The sequence below is a fragment of the Artibeus jamaicensis genome, unplaced genomic scaffold (assembly GCF_021234435.1).
Source record: "Artibeus jamaicensis isolate MK-2021 breed Jamaican fruit bat unplaced genomic scaffold, CSHL_Jam_final contig_1284, whole genome shotgun sequence".
NCBI classification, from domain to species: Eukaryota; Metazoa; Chordata; class Mammalia; order Chiroptera; family Phyllostomidae; genus Artibeus; species Artibeus jamaicensis.
The window spans coordinates 2,067,774-2,081,754 of record NW_026521249.1 but is presented as its reverse complement, the minus strand read 5'-3'; the positions used below and the strand labels follow the sequence as shown (position 1 = coordinate 2,081,754).

At 41.6% G+C, this 13,981-nt stretch overlaps 1 protein-coding gene across 10 annotated transcripts in view; it reads right to left on the bottom strand.

Moving 5' to 3' along the window:
* The window catches only part of MGAT5 (alpha-1,6-mannosylglycoprotein 6-beta-N-acetylglucosaminyltransferase), a 346,996-nt gene that overhangs the window by 116,805 nt on the left and 216,210 nt on the right, over positions 1-13,981 (bottom strand). For all 10 annotated transcript variants that reach the window (XM_053666802.1, XM_053666810.1, XM_053666815.1 and 7 more), the window contains 3 exons: positions 11,665-11,834; positions 8,398-8,532; positions 2,185-2,318 (listed from right to left, as the gene is read on the bottom strand). In XM_053666802.1, the coding sequence (XP_053522777.1) occupies positions 2,185-2,318; positions 8,398-8,532; positions 11,665-11,834 (439 nt within the window). The remainder of the gene's footprint in view (positions 1-2,184; positions 2,319-8,397; positions 8,533-11,664; positions 11,835-13,981) is intronic.

The following is a 13,981-nucleotide window of genomic DNA, read 5'->3' as shown; positions in this document are numbered from 1 at the left end:
ACAGTGCCACAATAAATGGCCTTTGCACGTGCCTCTTTAAATTTTGCTCACATATCTTCGGGACAGAGTCCTAGATGTGATCAGTTCAGTCCAGGGAAAGGTGCAAAGGTAGTTTGGCAAGATGGCGACACGCACCCTCCCCCAGCTGGTGTCGTACTGCATTCCAACCGCGGGCTTGGAAAAGACAGCTCTCCGGAGCCACACGACTGGAGCAGACAGGCCAGCAAACTCTGGGATGTGGGCCTAACTGATATGTGGGATGCAGTATCTCGGTGCAGCCTGAAAACTCGTTTCTGTGTATTGTGAGTGAGGGTAACCGTTTTAATTTGTTTGAAGTAACATATTTCATTATTTTCTGAACCAGTAATAGCTTTTGTCCATTTTCATATTAGATTGTAGAACTTTTTACTCATGTTTTAGAAGTTCTTTATATATTAGTGATACTAACTGTCTGCTATAGGATTTGCTTATGGTGTTACTGTTGTTATTTTTGCCATAGTTTCTTTTTTTTTAAGGGCTATCAAATACATCAGTTTCCCGTTGATTCCTGCTGCATATGAGTCAGTTAGGACACTTACACACTTCCTGGGTTAGCGGGAATTAATCTGGTTTCACCTCTAATTATGTTGGAAGCAGTGAATTTCTTTCAGTTCAATCAACTGACACTGTGGAAATCCTCCATTCATGTACAACAAAACCGGTTTTTCAGGACTCTGATTTCTAACACTCTAAAAAAGAACTTTATAATACTTTCTGGAAAAGTTCTCTACTCCCTAGATGCAGAAAAACACCATCTCGTGGAGGGCATACACATATCAATTCTGGCCATTTTAGACCCAGCTAACATTTTTTTTTCATTTGATGTACCACACAGGTCACTGCTTACATTATTTTGTATCACCTGATCCCAGCCTCTCAAAGTTACACACACTTCACCACGGTGACCAGCCACCTGTCACTGAACATGCCAAATATTAGTTTGTCCCCTAAACTGTGCCCTATGGACAGGATGATATGGCTCCAGGAACAGTAATAATGTTTACCATGCACATAACATGCTCTCACAAATCTGAGCTAAAAACAACATTTAAACACGAGCTGATTGTTAAAATTAACCCTTCTTAATTTCCCCCCTTCTCATACCCTACACCCAGGGCTTAGTCCAATATGTCTGCTGTCACACTTAATGAGCCTGAGAAAAAAGTCACCTTCAGGTGACTGCAGACAAGCAGGTGTGGCAACCGCATGGGCAAAGGCAGGGTAGGGGTCCCTCGGGTCACAACTACACAATGAAATAGATTTACCTCTTAGACAATTCATTCTAGGATGGAAACCTCTTGATTAAAATTATCTGGTAATTTTGGAAAATGAGAATTCTCCACTCTGAGCATCCCAATGAACTGTTTTGCTCATGTGACCTTTCATTTACAGAATTGAACTTCACCTCATCGCCAAGATCTACTGACTTAAATAACAAATCTGGCTTCAGAGTACTCAGCTAACTAGGAAGGAAATGAGGCTAGAGGCAGGTAAACTGATAGAAGCAATAAGAGGCAGTGAAAGTGGGGAACAAAAACCACTACAGAAACAGAAAAATGCTAAGAGCCTACCACTAGGGCCCATCAGGGCACCGTCTGCAGTGTGCACACTGCCTCAGGAACAGTGAGGCCTCCTCCTGGGTCTCGTGTTAGGGAAGTCAGTAACGCATGAAATCGAGTTTTTAAAGGTTCCATTTAAAAGACGCTAACTTTTTTCTTGCAAAGTTTGATACAGAAATAATTAAGGTTTAATTATTTGGAAAAATGTGTCCTCTTCTGGAGGACAGAAGACCTCCTCCCTCATCACGGTCCAGTGGACCCTGAACAGCACCGGTGTGGCGGGCAACAGGTTCAGTGCCTGCCAGTCCAAGGTTGGCCTGAGCCCCTTTCCCGATGGTTTCTTGTGATACTTCCTATGGGAACATTTTTCTCCAGAACATTTCTAAGGCTTTTTGCAAAAGGCACACATGGCCTTTTGATTGTAATTAAGAGAAAATCAGTTATTCTCAAGGCCAAGGTTCAATGCCACATATTTCTACAGCTCAGGGCCCTGGGAACCATAACCAAAAACGCATGGCTGTCTAATTTCTTTTCCCATTTGTCTTCAGTGGTGTTCTGGAAAGCAGAGGTGAACACGAATACTCACGGAACATGGTGTAAAACTGCTGCGGGTTCAGATTCCATTTTCCCCAGGGGGTCTTGTGGCCTTTAGACTGAGCATAGCTAGCGTGGTTAAACTCTGGCTCGGTGCCAAACGAGTCCAGGACTCGGAGCATGCATCTGAAAGAAAAATATACCGTGGGTAAAACGACAGCCTTGACCCAAAGGTCAGGAAGTAAAAGCTGTAGGCCCTCTTTCAGGCACCATCAAAAATGAACAGACACTTTTAATGGGAAATGCTACTGGACAGGAACTGAGAAGTTTTAGAATAGGTTGTATAACCAATCATTTCCATGTGTGACTTTTGAGTCTGGATGATCATGCAGCAGATATATCTGCTTCAGATTAATTGACTAATCTAGAAGATCAGTCAAATACCAATGAAATAAAGTTTCCAAAAGTTGGAACCACAGAGTGCATGCCCACTGCCATAACCCCAGCCAGGGCCAAGCATACAGTGGTGACTAATGAACACATAAAGAAACAGAGAACTACCATTTTTTAGAGGTTTCTATGGATGGTCTGTGTCCCCTAAAAATTAAGGTTGAAATCCTAATCCCCAAAGGTGACAGCATTAGAAGAGGGGGCTGTTGGGAGATGATGAGGTCACGAGCGTGGAGCCCTCACACGAATGGGAAAAGCGCTCTTACAAAGGAAACTCCACATTGCTCCTTAGCCCCTTCCACTGTGTGAGGAGGTAAGAAGTCTGAAACCCGGAAGAAAGCCTTCACTTGACCATGCTGGCACCCTGTCTCAGCCTTCCAGTTTCCAGGGCTATGGGCAAGAAGTGCTTGCAGTTTAGAAGGTCCCCAGCCTGTGGTACGATGTCATAGATGCCTGAGCAGATACAGACGGCGGTCTTATTTTGCTTAAAGCACATGGCATGCCTTGTCTCTTCTAACAACCGTTCAACATTTTCATCAATTAAATCACGGTATGTTTAATACTCTGTTTTAAATGTGGTTTTAGGTAAAGCTTAGAAGGTTGCTTAGTAGGCAGTGGTAATTGTATATATCTGATAATAAGAGAACGCTACTGCTTTCTCTTGGAGCCTGAGAAAGTGAGATGTTTCATTTGGCTGTCCCACCAGTCTTCAAACAAAGTCTTGGGGTTGGCCAAATCCTGTCTACCACCCATTTCTGTATGGCCTTCAAGCTAACAATGAGCTTTACATATTTAGATAGTTAAACAATAAAAATAATCTTTTGTGATGTGGAAATTATATAAAATTCAATTTTCAGCATTCAAAAAGTTTTATTTGAACATAGGTACACCCAGTTCTTTACATATTATCTGTGACTGCTTTCACACAATGAGAGAGATGGAGACCACGTGGCCAGGAAAGCCTAAAACATTTACTCTCGGACCCTTTACAGAAAGAGCCTGCTGACCACTGCATGAGAGTGCACATGGAATGACCGATCAGAAGAAAGGAATCAACACTGAAACAGAATTTACTGATTTTGGTGGCATTTCATTACTGATTCTCAAAACACTGATGTAAATTTAGCTCATTAATGGCCAATTAAAACAGCACTGTTTTCTGTTGTCATGTATCAATGGTACTTTTGAACAGCTCTGACTGGACCAATAAAGCATGAAAGTAAATAAAGATTAAAGCTCACATTTTAGAATCAGAGGATGGCAATGACTTTTAAGTTATTTGATTCAGTTTCTTCCTTTTCTCACTTTTAAGAAGTTCATTCTTTCAGCTTTTTAATTTTTACATCGATACGTGATTCAGAAAAACAAAATGCAAACACCAGCCTGGTTTTCCGAGAAAGAGCAATAGTAAACTATCAATTTGGTGTAATGATTTTTCTCATCAGACTTCACCATCACTTGTCTAGACAAGGAAGAAAAGAGAAGAAGAGGGGAGGCAGGTGGAAGGGGTGGCCTTAACTGCAAGTGAAATACAACCTGACCTCAGAACGCTGTTCCTTGTTTTGGATCCCTGTGTGGCTCTTGAGGAACATGCTGTCATCACAGTGACACTTTTCACGATATCACCGAGAACATGTTATTAAGCTGCGTGGCCAACAGGTAGACAGCTAGGGATGCAAGGAACTGGCTGTGCATGTTTTTCCTGCTCTTTGAACAGCTCAGACCATTCCTTTTTTCCCTTCTTAATAAAACAGTCCCATGACATAACTTAGTTTTCATTTTAAAATAAAGATGCAAAAGGAACAGACTGGGGCCTGTATATTTTCTTCCGAAGAAGATGGCGGTATTCAAGAACAGCAAGGATAGTGGCAGCTCTGCGGAAGTTTGCTGCGAGACAGAGGGACACACTGCCAGGTGGGGCTGCGGGGGATCCAGCTCCTGCCGGAGGGACCGAGCTGGGATCCAAGGATCGCAGCACTGTGTGTAGGTGCAGCAGGACAAACAGGCACTCTGTCTTAAGGACCCTCTGCCCTGGAGGCTGTGGCTGCTTCCACTTATTTGAAATTGACTGTATTCGTCTCTAGCTTTGGCTTATCACTCTATTTTTGACTTGGAGTTGTACTGGCGTTATTTTTGGTTTGGATAATTAAAATAAAGTCCAGTGAGTAAAGACGCCTAGTAGTTGCTTGACTCGTAGGAGCCCGGACTTCCCTGAAGTGCCTAGATGTTTGCTGTGTAATGCTGGGCTTCTTCCCAGTGGCAGACTATAAAATGAATGCTGTCATGTCTCGGATACTCCTAATTCTACATCCTCATACTTGAAGCTCTGATTTAGAAATTGTCTGGTTTTTAGCTTATCTGGGTTTGTTTTATAACTAGAAGCAGGAACTGATCTCTTACTGTGACAGAAGAAGCTTAACACAGCTTTTCTTTTTCAATCGTGTTCTACGTATGTATATTTTGGAATTGTGTTTATTTATGCCCTTCCTCTAATGTCTTTTGTGTGTGTGTAGCATCAGAAACAGACTGATGACTTAAAGTTACTTGCCTTGCTGCCCAAGCCGCTGGCCTACTTCTAACAGGGATTCCTGCAGTTGTGCCAAATGACTCCTGGAATATTCCCTCTGCTTCGAACCACACTATTATGAGATGGATGCTTCCAACCTCCTTGCCAGGACCTACTTTCTAATTTGGAGCCTGATGTAAGACGTCATAATACATGTTAGACTATTTGCATTGTACTGTCTTGTGTATTCTCAATGCTCAGCAAAGGCCTCACATGAAGCAAAACAGGTATGAGTTTTGCATGACCTAGCAGTACACTAGTCACATGTAAGTACTAAATAAATACTTGAGTTTCCTGGGTCCCTAATAAACTGGAAAGAATTTACAAAGATCAATGTTTTCCAAGATCAATATGACTCAAGGGTGTGCCCCTAAATGAAAAATCAGAAGATAACTTCACACTTAATGGAATTCATACCATCTACCATCAACTAAGATGAACACAGAGAGCCCTGAAAAATTCTAATTTTTAAAAAGCAAAGAAATGAGCAAGAAACTTTTTAGAAAACCTGCTTAGCCTTCTGATGAAAGCTTAGCTTCATCACACTACAAAGACTGCAGGGCTAACACACTACCAGACCTCCTGCCAGTGACTCACCAACACCATTAATGTGGATGATTTACAAAAGCAAGGAGGGATACACATTACACTCTGCCATAAATCCCTGAGATGGGGTCTTTTCATCCAACAAGCATCAAATACCAATCAATGGTAACAATTTTAATAATGAATTTGTCCCATTAAATTGACCCGGATACTACCACTGAGAGTATTTTCCCATCCAAACTGCCCCTCTTAATGGTGAGGACATGTGAGTCCAGGGTTGCCCACCATGGCCAGTTCCTGTTACACCTTTATCAGATGCCTGCCATTTGCAAAATGCCAGGGCACAATGACATTGCTTTTCTTTCATTTTTAATGCTGTAGCTAAAAAGAAAAAAAAATGTTTACTCACAATGGTTCATTGACAAGAAGAGAGACTGTTATTTCCACATAACTGAGAACAAATCTGATGGTGTGGGATTCATGACGATTTCAAGAAAACAGCAAACCCAAACCAGGAAAAACCTGATGCAGAGGGTAGAGTGCTATCCAGGACCAAACCAAATTTTTATTTTGCTATTTTATGAGACTGTATCCAAAGGCAATGAAAAGCACAGAGTTGCTCCTCAATCGGCCCCTTTCCTCTGCCTGTGAGCATTTCACTGCCCAGTGAGAAAATCATTGCTACTGCAAGGAGATTCTAGGACTTGGTGTTTTCCCCTCTGTGTTGTTTGGCAAGATTCTCAATATTTTGAAGTTTCATTGCTTCCAATTCTAAAGGACTACCAATCTGGCATAACCTGGGAAGTGAAAGTCAGTAATATTAAACTATAAAGTAACCTGAAGCGAAGAAACCTAGTTCAGGCCATTAAGGATTCATGTACTGGTGAAGTTAAAAGAACACATGAGAACATCTCTTTACCAAATACCAACAGAAAAAAAACACGTGGAGGGGTTTCCAAGTCGTTCTAGTTGAAAGATTTTCAGTGTTCTCTTAAGAAGTTGGCTTCGATTATAGCTTAACATTCACTATCCTTGATAAAGGTGGTATTAACATCAAACTTTTTACCCAAATTCAAGCAACACTGACACTATTAAATAAACATAATATTTATTTAAATTTATTTACTTATAAAATGTACTGGAAACTTTTATAGACCATAAGTAAAAGCCAGTATCAACTGCAATAAATGGAAGACAACAAAAGAGCATGTGACTTCTGCCTGCTGAAGGCCGGGATGCGCAGTGCCCTCATTTTGTTAAAAATGCATGTAGTGTTAAAGGTAGAACTGGAGAGACAGTACATCAAACCAAGCCTTTTTCAGAAGGATTGAAAGAAAACCGAAAAATTAATAAACTTCATTATATAATTCAATGTCATTTAGTGTTATGCTATATAGCATGCAAAATCATTTTATTACCTAGGTAGTTAACCAGTTATTAATGAGACAGAGAGCAAAGGAAATTAGACACTGAGCTTAATAAACTGGGAGCATGAGCCTGCTTGCTTCACCAGGAAGCTACAGCTTCATGTCCCAGGGGATCACAGCATCGCTCTGCCAATCGGATTAACATTCCTCCCTCCCCCTTCAGGTACCAGATTGCTGGAGGAGGGGGTGCACAGGGGAAGGTACTTGACCACAGAGGTTTGTCAGTCTAACTAGGGGGTGGACCTATCAAAAGCCCCCCAAAGCTTGGGAAGTTGGTTGCTTATTTTGAAAAATCTCCTGAATATCACCCCAGGGGAACAAAGCAGTGCTCGCACTCGCTCGCTCACTCGCTCTCTCTCTTGTTCATGACCCGCACTCACCCTGTTTGTTTGTGCACTCTCTCACCTGGGACCATGTGGGTCCTGCAAGCTCCCGGCATGCCCACAGCTGACTGCATGGATTCCAAAGGACTAAACTTTACTATAGAAGAAAAGACACTGGACACTGGCTTTTGTTTTGGCCTTGCTGAAGACAAGGTTGGACTTTTTCCATGCAGGACAGGCAGAGATGGGACATTGGAAACCCACAGGGCAGCTTCTATTTCCACCCGAATAAACCTCGCCACATCACCGTCTCCTGTGCGTGGTACCTTGGAATGCTTTCCTTGTGATCTCGTGGGAGAGCCCAAGTTCCATGGACAATAGTTTCAGATACTAAGTCATGCCCCACACCCACGGCAAGGGGAACACCGAGCTCTTCTACTAACTAGTGAAGACTGTGAACAGGGCAGCACGTGCGTTCCAGTCATACTAAGCGTGAGGCTTATTGTAAAGTGCCAGACCCCAGCATTCAGACAAGCTATTCCTCCAGCTTTCTCTTCCAAAAACACTGCTGGTGGAAAGACGAAGAGAAACGGGTCATTATCTCAAACCTAAGGAACACAAGAAATGACACTGTCCATATTTCATCAAAATTGTCATTTGATTAAATAGATGAAATTGTTGTAGGCATACTGAGAGAGGTAAATTAGGGAAGGCAAAAAGGAGGTTGAACATTTGTTTTCTATTCTTAAAAGAAATCAATGAAAATAATGAATAGCCTTTGAAAGTAAGAAGCCGCTGCACAGAATCTGAACTTCAATTCAGAAATGAGAAACATACTCCACACAGTTCAAAAGATATTTGATAAGCTTTTTTCTACCTACAATCATTCAACTGTATGTTTAAAAACAGTAATAAAAAGCTCTACAAAATTAAGAACTGCATGTAGCACTTACTGGTAATGAACCCAGGATGGTCCGAGAGTTTTCTTGAATTGAGCAAGTCCTACGATATCGATATAAATGAGCTCAACGATTCTGTCTCCTACAGTTGGGCAGCCAGATCGGTTTCCAACAACCTTCTTCATTATTCTGGGGAAAGGGCAGAAGAGAGGGAAGAAAGGGAACAATTTACTTCAAGGTACTATACTTAACAACATTGACAGGCAAATAACATCCAATAATCCATATGGGGAAATGGCAGGCCCTTCCCAAGTCACTGCTTATCCAAATTCTTCCCACCCATCCAGGCCCACGCAGGCCCACCCAGAGTCCTGGACTTTGGCTCTTGCGAGAGCAAATGATGGTGTACAAATACCGCTTTCGAAACCCAGGAAGAGATGAGTCTGAATTTCTCCCCTATGTAGTAGCTGTGAGATCTTAGAAAAGTTACTTAACCTCAGAATCTTTCCTCATTCTCAAACACACAAACAAACAAAAAACACATACCACAAAACCAGACTGGATAGCCACCCCCCGGGGATTCTTCGGTGGTTAAATGAGGTATTGAATAGAAAGTGCCCAATGTGCACTAGATACTCAGTGACTTAGTTTCCTATTACTCCAGTCCTTATTGATCTCCTATTTCTGACCTCTGCTATTTCTAGCCTTTCTTCTCTTGTATCAAGTTGTTCCTTCTGATTAGACTATATGACGGACTGGCACTATGGCTTATACCTTTCCATTACCCTTTTTCCACCTGGCCATCCATACAAACCCACACTTGTACTCAGAGAGCCAACATACCTGACTGTGCACCAAGTTCGCAAGTGGGAGTACACTGCTAAGGGTACTGCCATTCTCCTAGAGGTGGTCATCACTGAGCCTCAGGCCCAACAGCCCTTCGCCTAGTTATGGGTGGACATGCTACTTCAGAGGACAAGAGCCACACACAAGACTCAGTTAACTCCAAAGTGACGCTGCTGAGCACCTTGCTCCTCAGTTCTGGTCCCTAGAAGCAATTCTGGTTCCCAAGAATTTGAGGGATTTTTTTTGGTGGGGGGGTAAATGAGCAGATAGTAAATATTTCTTGTCTTTAAAGGCCACGGTTTCTCTGTGGCAGCTACTCAACTCCGCCATTGTAGAGTGAAAGCAGTCAGACAATACATGGACAATGGGCGCAGCTGCCACGGAACTTCAGTAGCAAAAACATGCAGGACTAGACTTGGCCTGCTGGAGCCATTTTCCCCCAGCTCCTGGCCCACCGGTATTCCCTGGTTCCCGAACTTCTCTGCACACTGGAATAATCTGAAGGCATCAGAAGGTACTTACGTTTGTGTCCTATCCCCAAAGGTGGTGACTTAATTAGTCTGACATGTTCTGGGCTGTGGGAGTCTGAAGATTCCCAGGAGGTTCTAATGTACAGGCACCGTTGGGATCCACTGCTCTACACTCTTCCACAATTATCTGCCTAAATAAGAGACATCTGTGCCCTATCACCAATGCTTAAAGACTTCTATAGACTTCCTCTTGACCACAAAACTAAGTCTTTTCCTGACAGACCACTAATATGCCATTGCTGACCTTCCTAGAAAGCACTTGTCCCTGGGGCTCCTACAGTGTTCTTTGTTTACCCACCCTCATCCATCCATCCATCCACCCATCCATCCACTCACCCTTTCACTCATTTACTCGGTAAACAGTCAGGAGCACCCAGTGTATGCTAGGCACTTTTCTGGTGGTAAATAACAGTGGAGAACAACATTCACAGTTTCTTCACTTTACATACTTACCTAATAGCATCCACACCTCAATCAGTACTATGCACACTGTAATTACTGTAATTATTACATAATGTATTAATTGTAATTATCAAAAGATTGGCATCCCCTTGAGCATGTGCTGGTCATATCTGTAGATCCCATACCGAGAAGCACTGAAGGAATGAGTGCTAGCTGCATGAATGCACCCACTTCACAGGCGGTGCACACAGTGTGTTTTAAAGCAAGCAGGAGGGAGGCAACGGAGGGCAGCGTGCGAAAGGGACAGAGTGGAGATTAAGGGTTCAGAAGAACTTGGGTTTATCCAGATCTGAAAGGAGCAATGTAGTTCAGAGGTCAAGAGCATAGGCTTTGAGGTCAGACAGGCATAGGGCTCAAGTCCATATTCCCCATGTGTCCTTAAACAATTCAGTTGTGGTCTGAACCTCAGTTTCTTCATCTTTAAAATGCAGAAAGTGACAACACCTACTTCCAGGTTTGTGCTAAGGACTAAACAAGATGAAAGCATATAAAATGCTTAGTATCTGAAGCACAGTAAGTGCTCAACAAATTTGAGCTGTGTTAATAGCCATTGTGGTAGTCATCATTGTTGAAACTGTTACTGTAACTAAAGCCCTTATCACAGTTTCAGCACATGGAAATCATTTAACAAAGGAAAGCCAATATTATCTTACTGATACTGCTTTCATCTCAACATGCCACTGATCAGGTGTGGACCTTGGACTTTAACACAGGTAACCTGTCCGGCAGTCAATATCCTCAGTAAGGTAGGAGTGAAGCGGGACATAATCGTTGAACACAGAACATTCATTCACCGTGTCTCTTCCGTAACATCTGACCTGCTGCAACAGGACAACCTGGCTGTGTGGGGCAGGGGGGAGGGCGGGGGGGGGATTTCAGGGGGCAGTTACCTGAAAGGAGCGAAGGGGCTCTAAGCATTCCTGCTGAGCCAGCTCTGTCAATCTAAAGATTAAGAGAGGGCTACAGCCACAAGCAAGTTTCAGTGAAAGAGAAAACCCAGGTAAAGTTAACAGACTCTGATCTGAAAGTTGCTTAATTGAAAAAGGATTGGATCAGGGCTTTCAGGAAACTCATTCTATCCAAATTAAATTATAAACAGGAACCTGCTCTGTTTCAAGATTTAGAAAGCTTGATGTTGAGTAGGAAATGGTATGAATTTCAGCAAAAGACAGGGAATTAGAAAAGTCAATAATGTTTTGCGCTGCAGATGTTGGAAGCACCTGTAATAGCAAAGAATAAACCCCTTAATTTGAATTTTCTGGCATTCATTTATGAAGCCTCTGGGGCCTGTAGCTACAATGAAAACATATTATCCTTTTCACAGTGTATGTATTTAGCTCCTGAAAATAATCTTCTTATCTCCTGTTTAGTGAATTATCACTTTCATTTTCCTCCACAAGAAATTACTCACTAATAGAGGGCTTTAAGAGTTTACAATTTCTTTTTGTATTCTGATTTTAAAATTGAAAAATAATCTCCTTACTCCTTGAGCTCAGCCAGTGAAGCTGAAATCCTAATGTCATGGCCCAGTAAGTACAGAGATGTAATTAAATCACTCCACTGAACTAATTCACCAAGAGGGCCGCCACTGAAAGCTGTCTCTGCAATCTTAAATCCAGATTCCTTCGTCAGGAGTCCCAGGTGAACAAGGACCTGAAAAACACAAAGAAGAGGCACATGCTGATTCTCACGGAACCAAGTACAAACTCCACAGTAACACACTAAAAAGCAACCGACCAATTCTAATGCCATGTTTACTTTGTAATGCAATCTCAACGTGGGGTAAGCAGTTTCTCTACAAAGTAGAAAGAAAGGAAGGAAGTGATTTTTCTCATTGTTGGTTTAGAGGAACAACTGCCTTTGGTGCAGCTATGAGGAGATAGGACAGGTAATCCTTCTTTTAAAAATAGGATATATCTGAAAACTCAAAACTAAAGGAGGGTAAGCCGGAACAATAAAATATTGTTTTAATAACACTGGGCTATTTTCCACAGCTGAAATATTTTTATGCTCATAACATGGAAAATTTCAAATACACACCAAAGCAGACATGACAGTAAAGTCAATTCTGATGTACTTCTCACACAACTTCAACAATATTAACTCTTACAAATCTTAGTTTTAATGTATACCCCTCATTTTCTCCCAACCCCTAGGCAAATCCTAGGTATCATGTTTTCACCTATAAGGATTTCAATGTATATTTCTAAAAGAAACATATCTTCACTTAAAAAATACTATAACATCACTAACGCCCCTAGAATAGCTATTAGTTCCTGCTATTACCCAGTTCCTAGTTAGTGCTTACACTTCCTGTAGTTGTTCTAGTCAGAAGTTAAAGAAAGTGCATAAATTGTAATTGCCTCATATGTCTCTTAGCTGTCTCTAACCTACAGCAATGCCTGATTATCGTTTTGCGGGGGTGGAAGGGGTGGAGTAGGGGTGGTGAGGGGCTTGTAATTCATTTGTCAAAGAAACCAGGTTATATATCCAGTAGTCTCTCTCACACTCTGGATTTTGCTGATTGTATTTATGGTAAATCAGTAATTAGATCTACAGATAAGACCAAACTCATATTCAGTTTTTTTGGCAATACTACTTCACAGGTGGTGCTGTGCACCGCCTTCCATGGGTGGGAACAATCTTTGTTTTGCGATGTTAGCAGCTATTGATGATCACTAAACGCATTAATCCATTAGGGGTGGCAGAGTGGTGATATTCTCTCATTTCTTCTGCATTTATTAGCAGGAATACTTCTATAAAGAGAAACTACCCTATATTAACTATTTGAGCACTCTGAAACACAGTTTACATTTTTTTACAAAAGGCTAGTAAGTATTTCAGTCTTTGATAGTTTCTTGGTATGACAAGGTATTCCAACCTCATTGTACACATTCTGTCTCAGACTCTAATCAGCCAGTTTTCTAAGGACCTCAGATCATGGGGTGGAAAGGGCATTCAAAGATCTAAGTCCGGTGCTACGGGTGCTGTAGGTTACCACTGTCTGTAGGCCTTTCCACAGCACACAGCTAGAAAATGCTTTTCTCCTCACGGATAGAACTAATCAAGAGTTCATACTGGTTCCTCCAACTCAAACTCAGGATCACAGTATTTTATGTAACATTACCCATCTGACATCTGTTACTTCCTCTCTCCCACATTAAAAATCCCACTTTTCGAGCACTCTAACATAATTACTTGCTTTATTCCAATATATATAATGGCTTCAGAATAAGAATATGACCACTACCCACCTCCTCCATGATTAGTAAAAGTCATTAAAAATATTTTTAATCCTTGACTTAGGATATTTTATTATTGATTTTAGAGAAAGGAAGTGGGGGGAAAGGAAGAGGGAGAGAGAGAGACAGACAAACAGACAGACAGTGATGTGAGAGAGAAACATCAGTTGGCTGCATCCTGCACCCCCCCCCCCCAAGTGGAGATTAAAACCACAACCCAGGTAAGTGCCCTGACTGGGAATTGAACCTGTAATCTTTTGGTGCATGGGATGACACTCCAACCAACTGACCACTGGGCCAAGGCTGTTTAGAGATATTTTGGCAGTTTTTTTGCCCCTTGTGATATCCCATCAGAAAATGTCCAATTTACTGTGTTCTAAAATCAGTAAAAAATAGTACTTCTTTATGCATTTGTATAAAATTAGATATGAAATGAGCTGTCTTATATTCCTTGTGATTTTCAAGTACTGCTTTTTATTGGTAATTAAGTTTTTACACGTCCGTAAAATGATTCCAGTATCAAATCTACAAAGTAAAATATTCAGAGAAGTCTGTCTG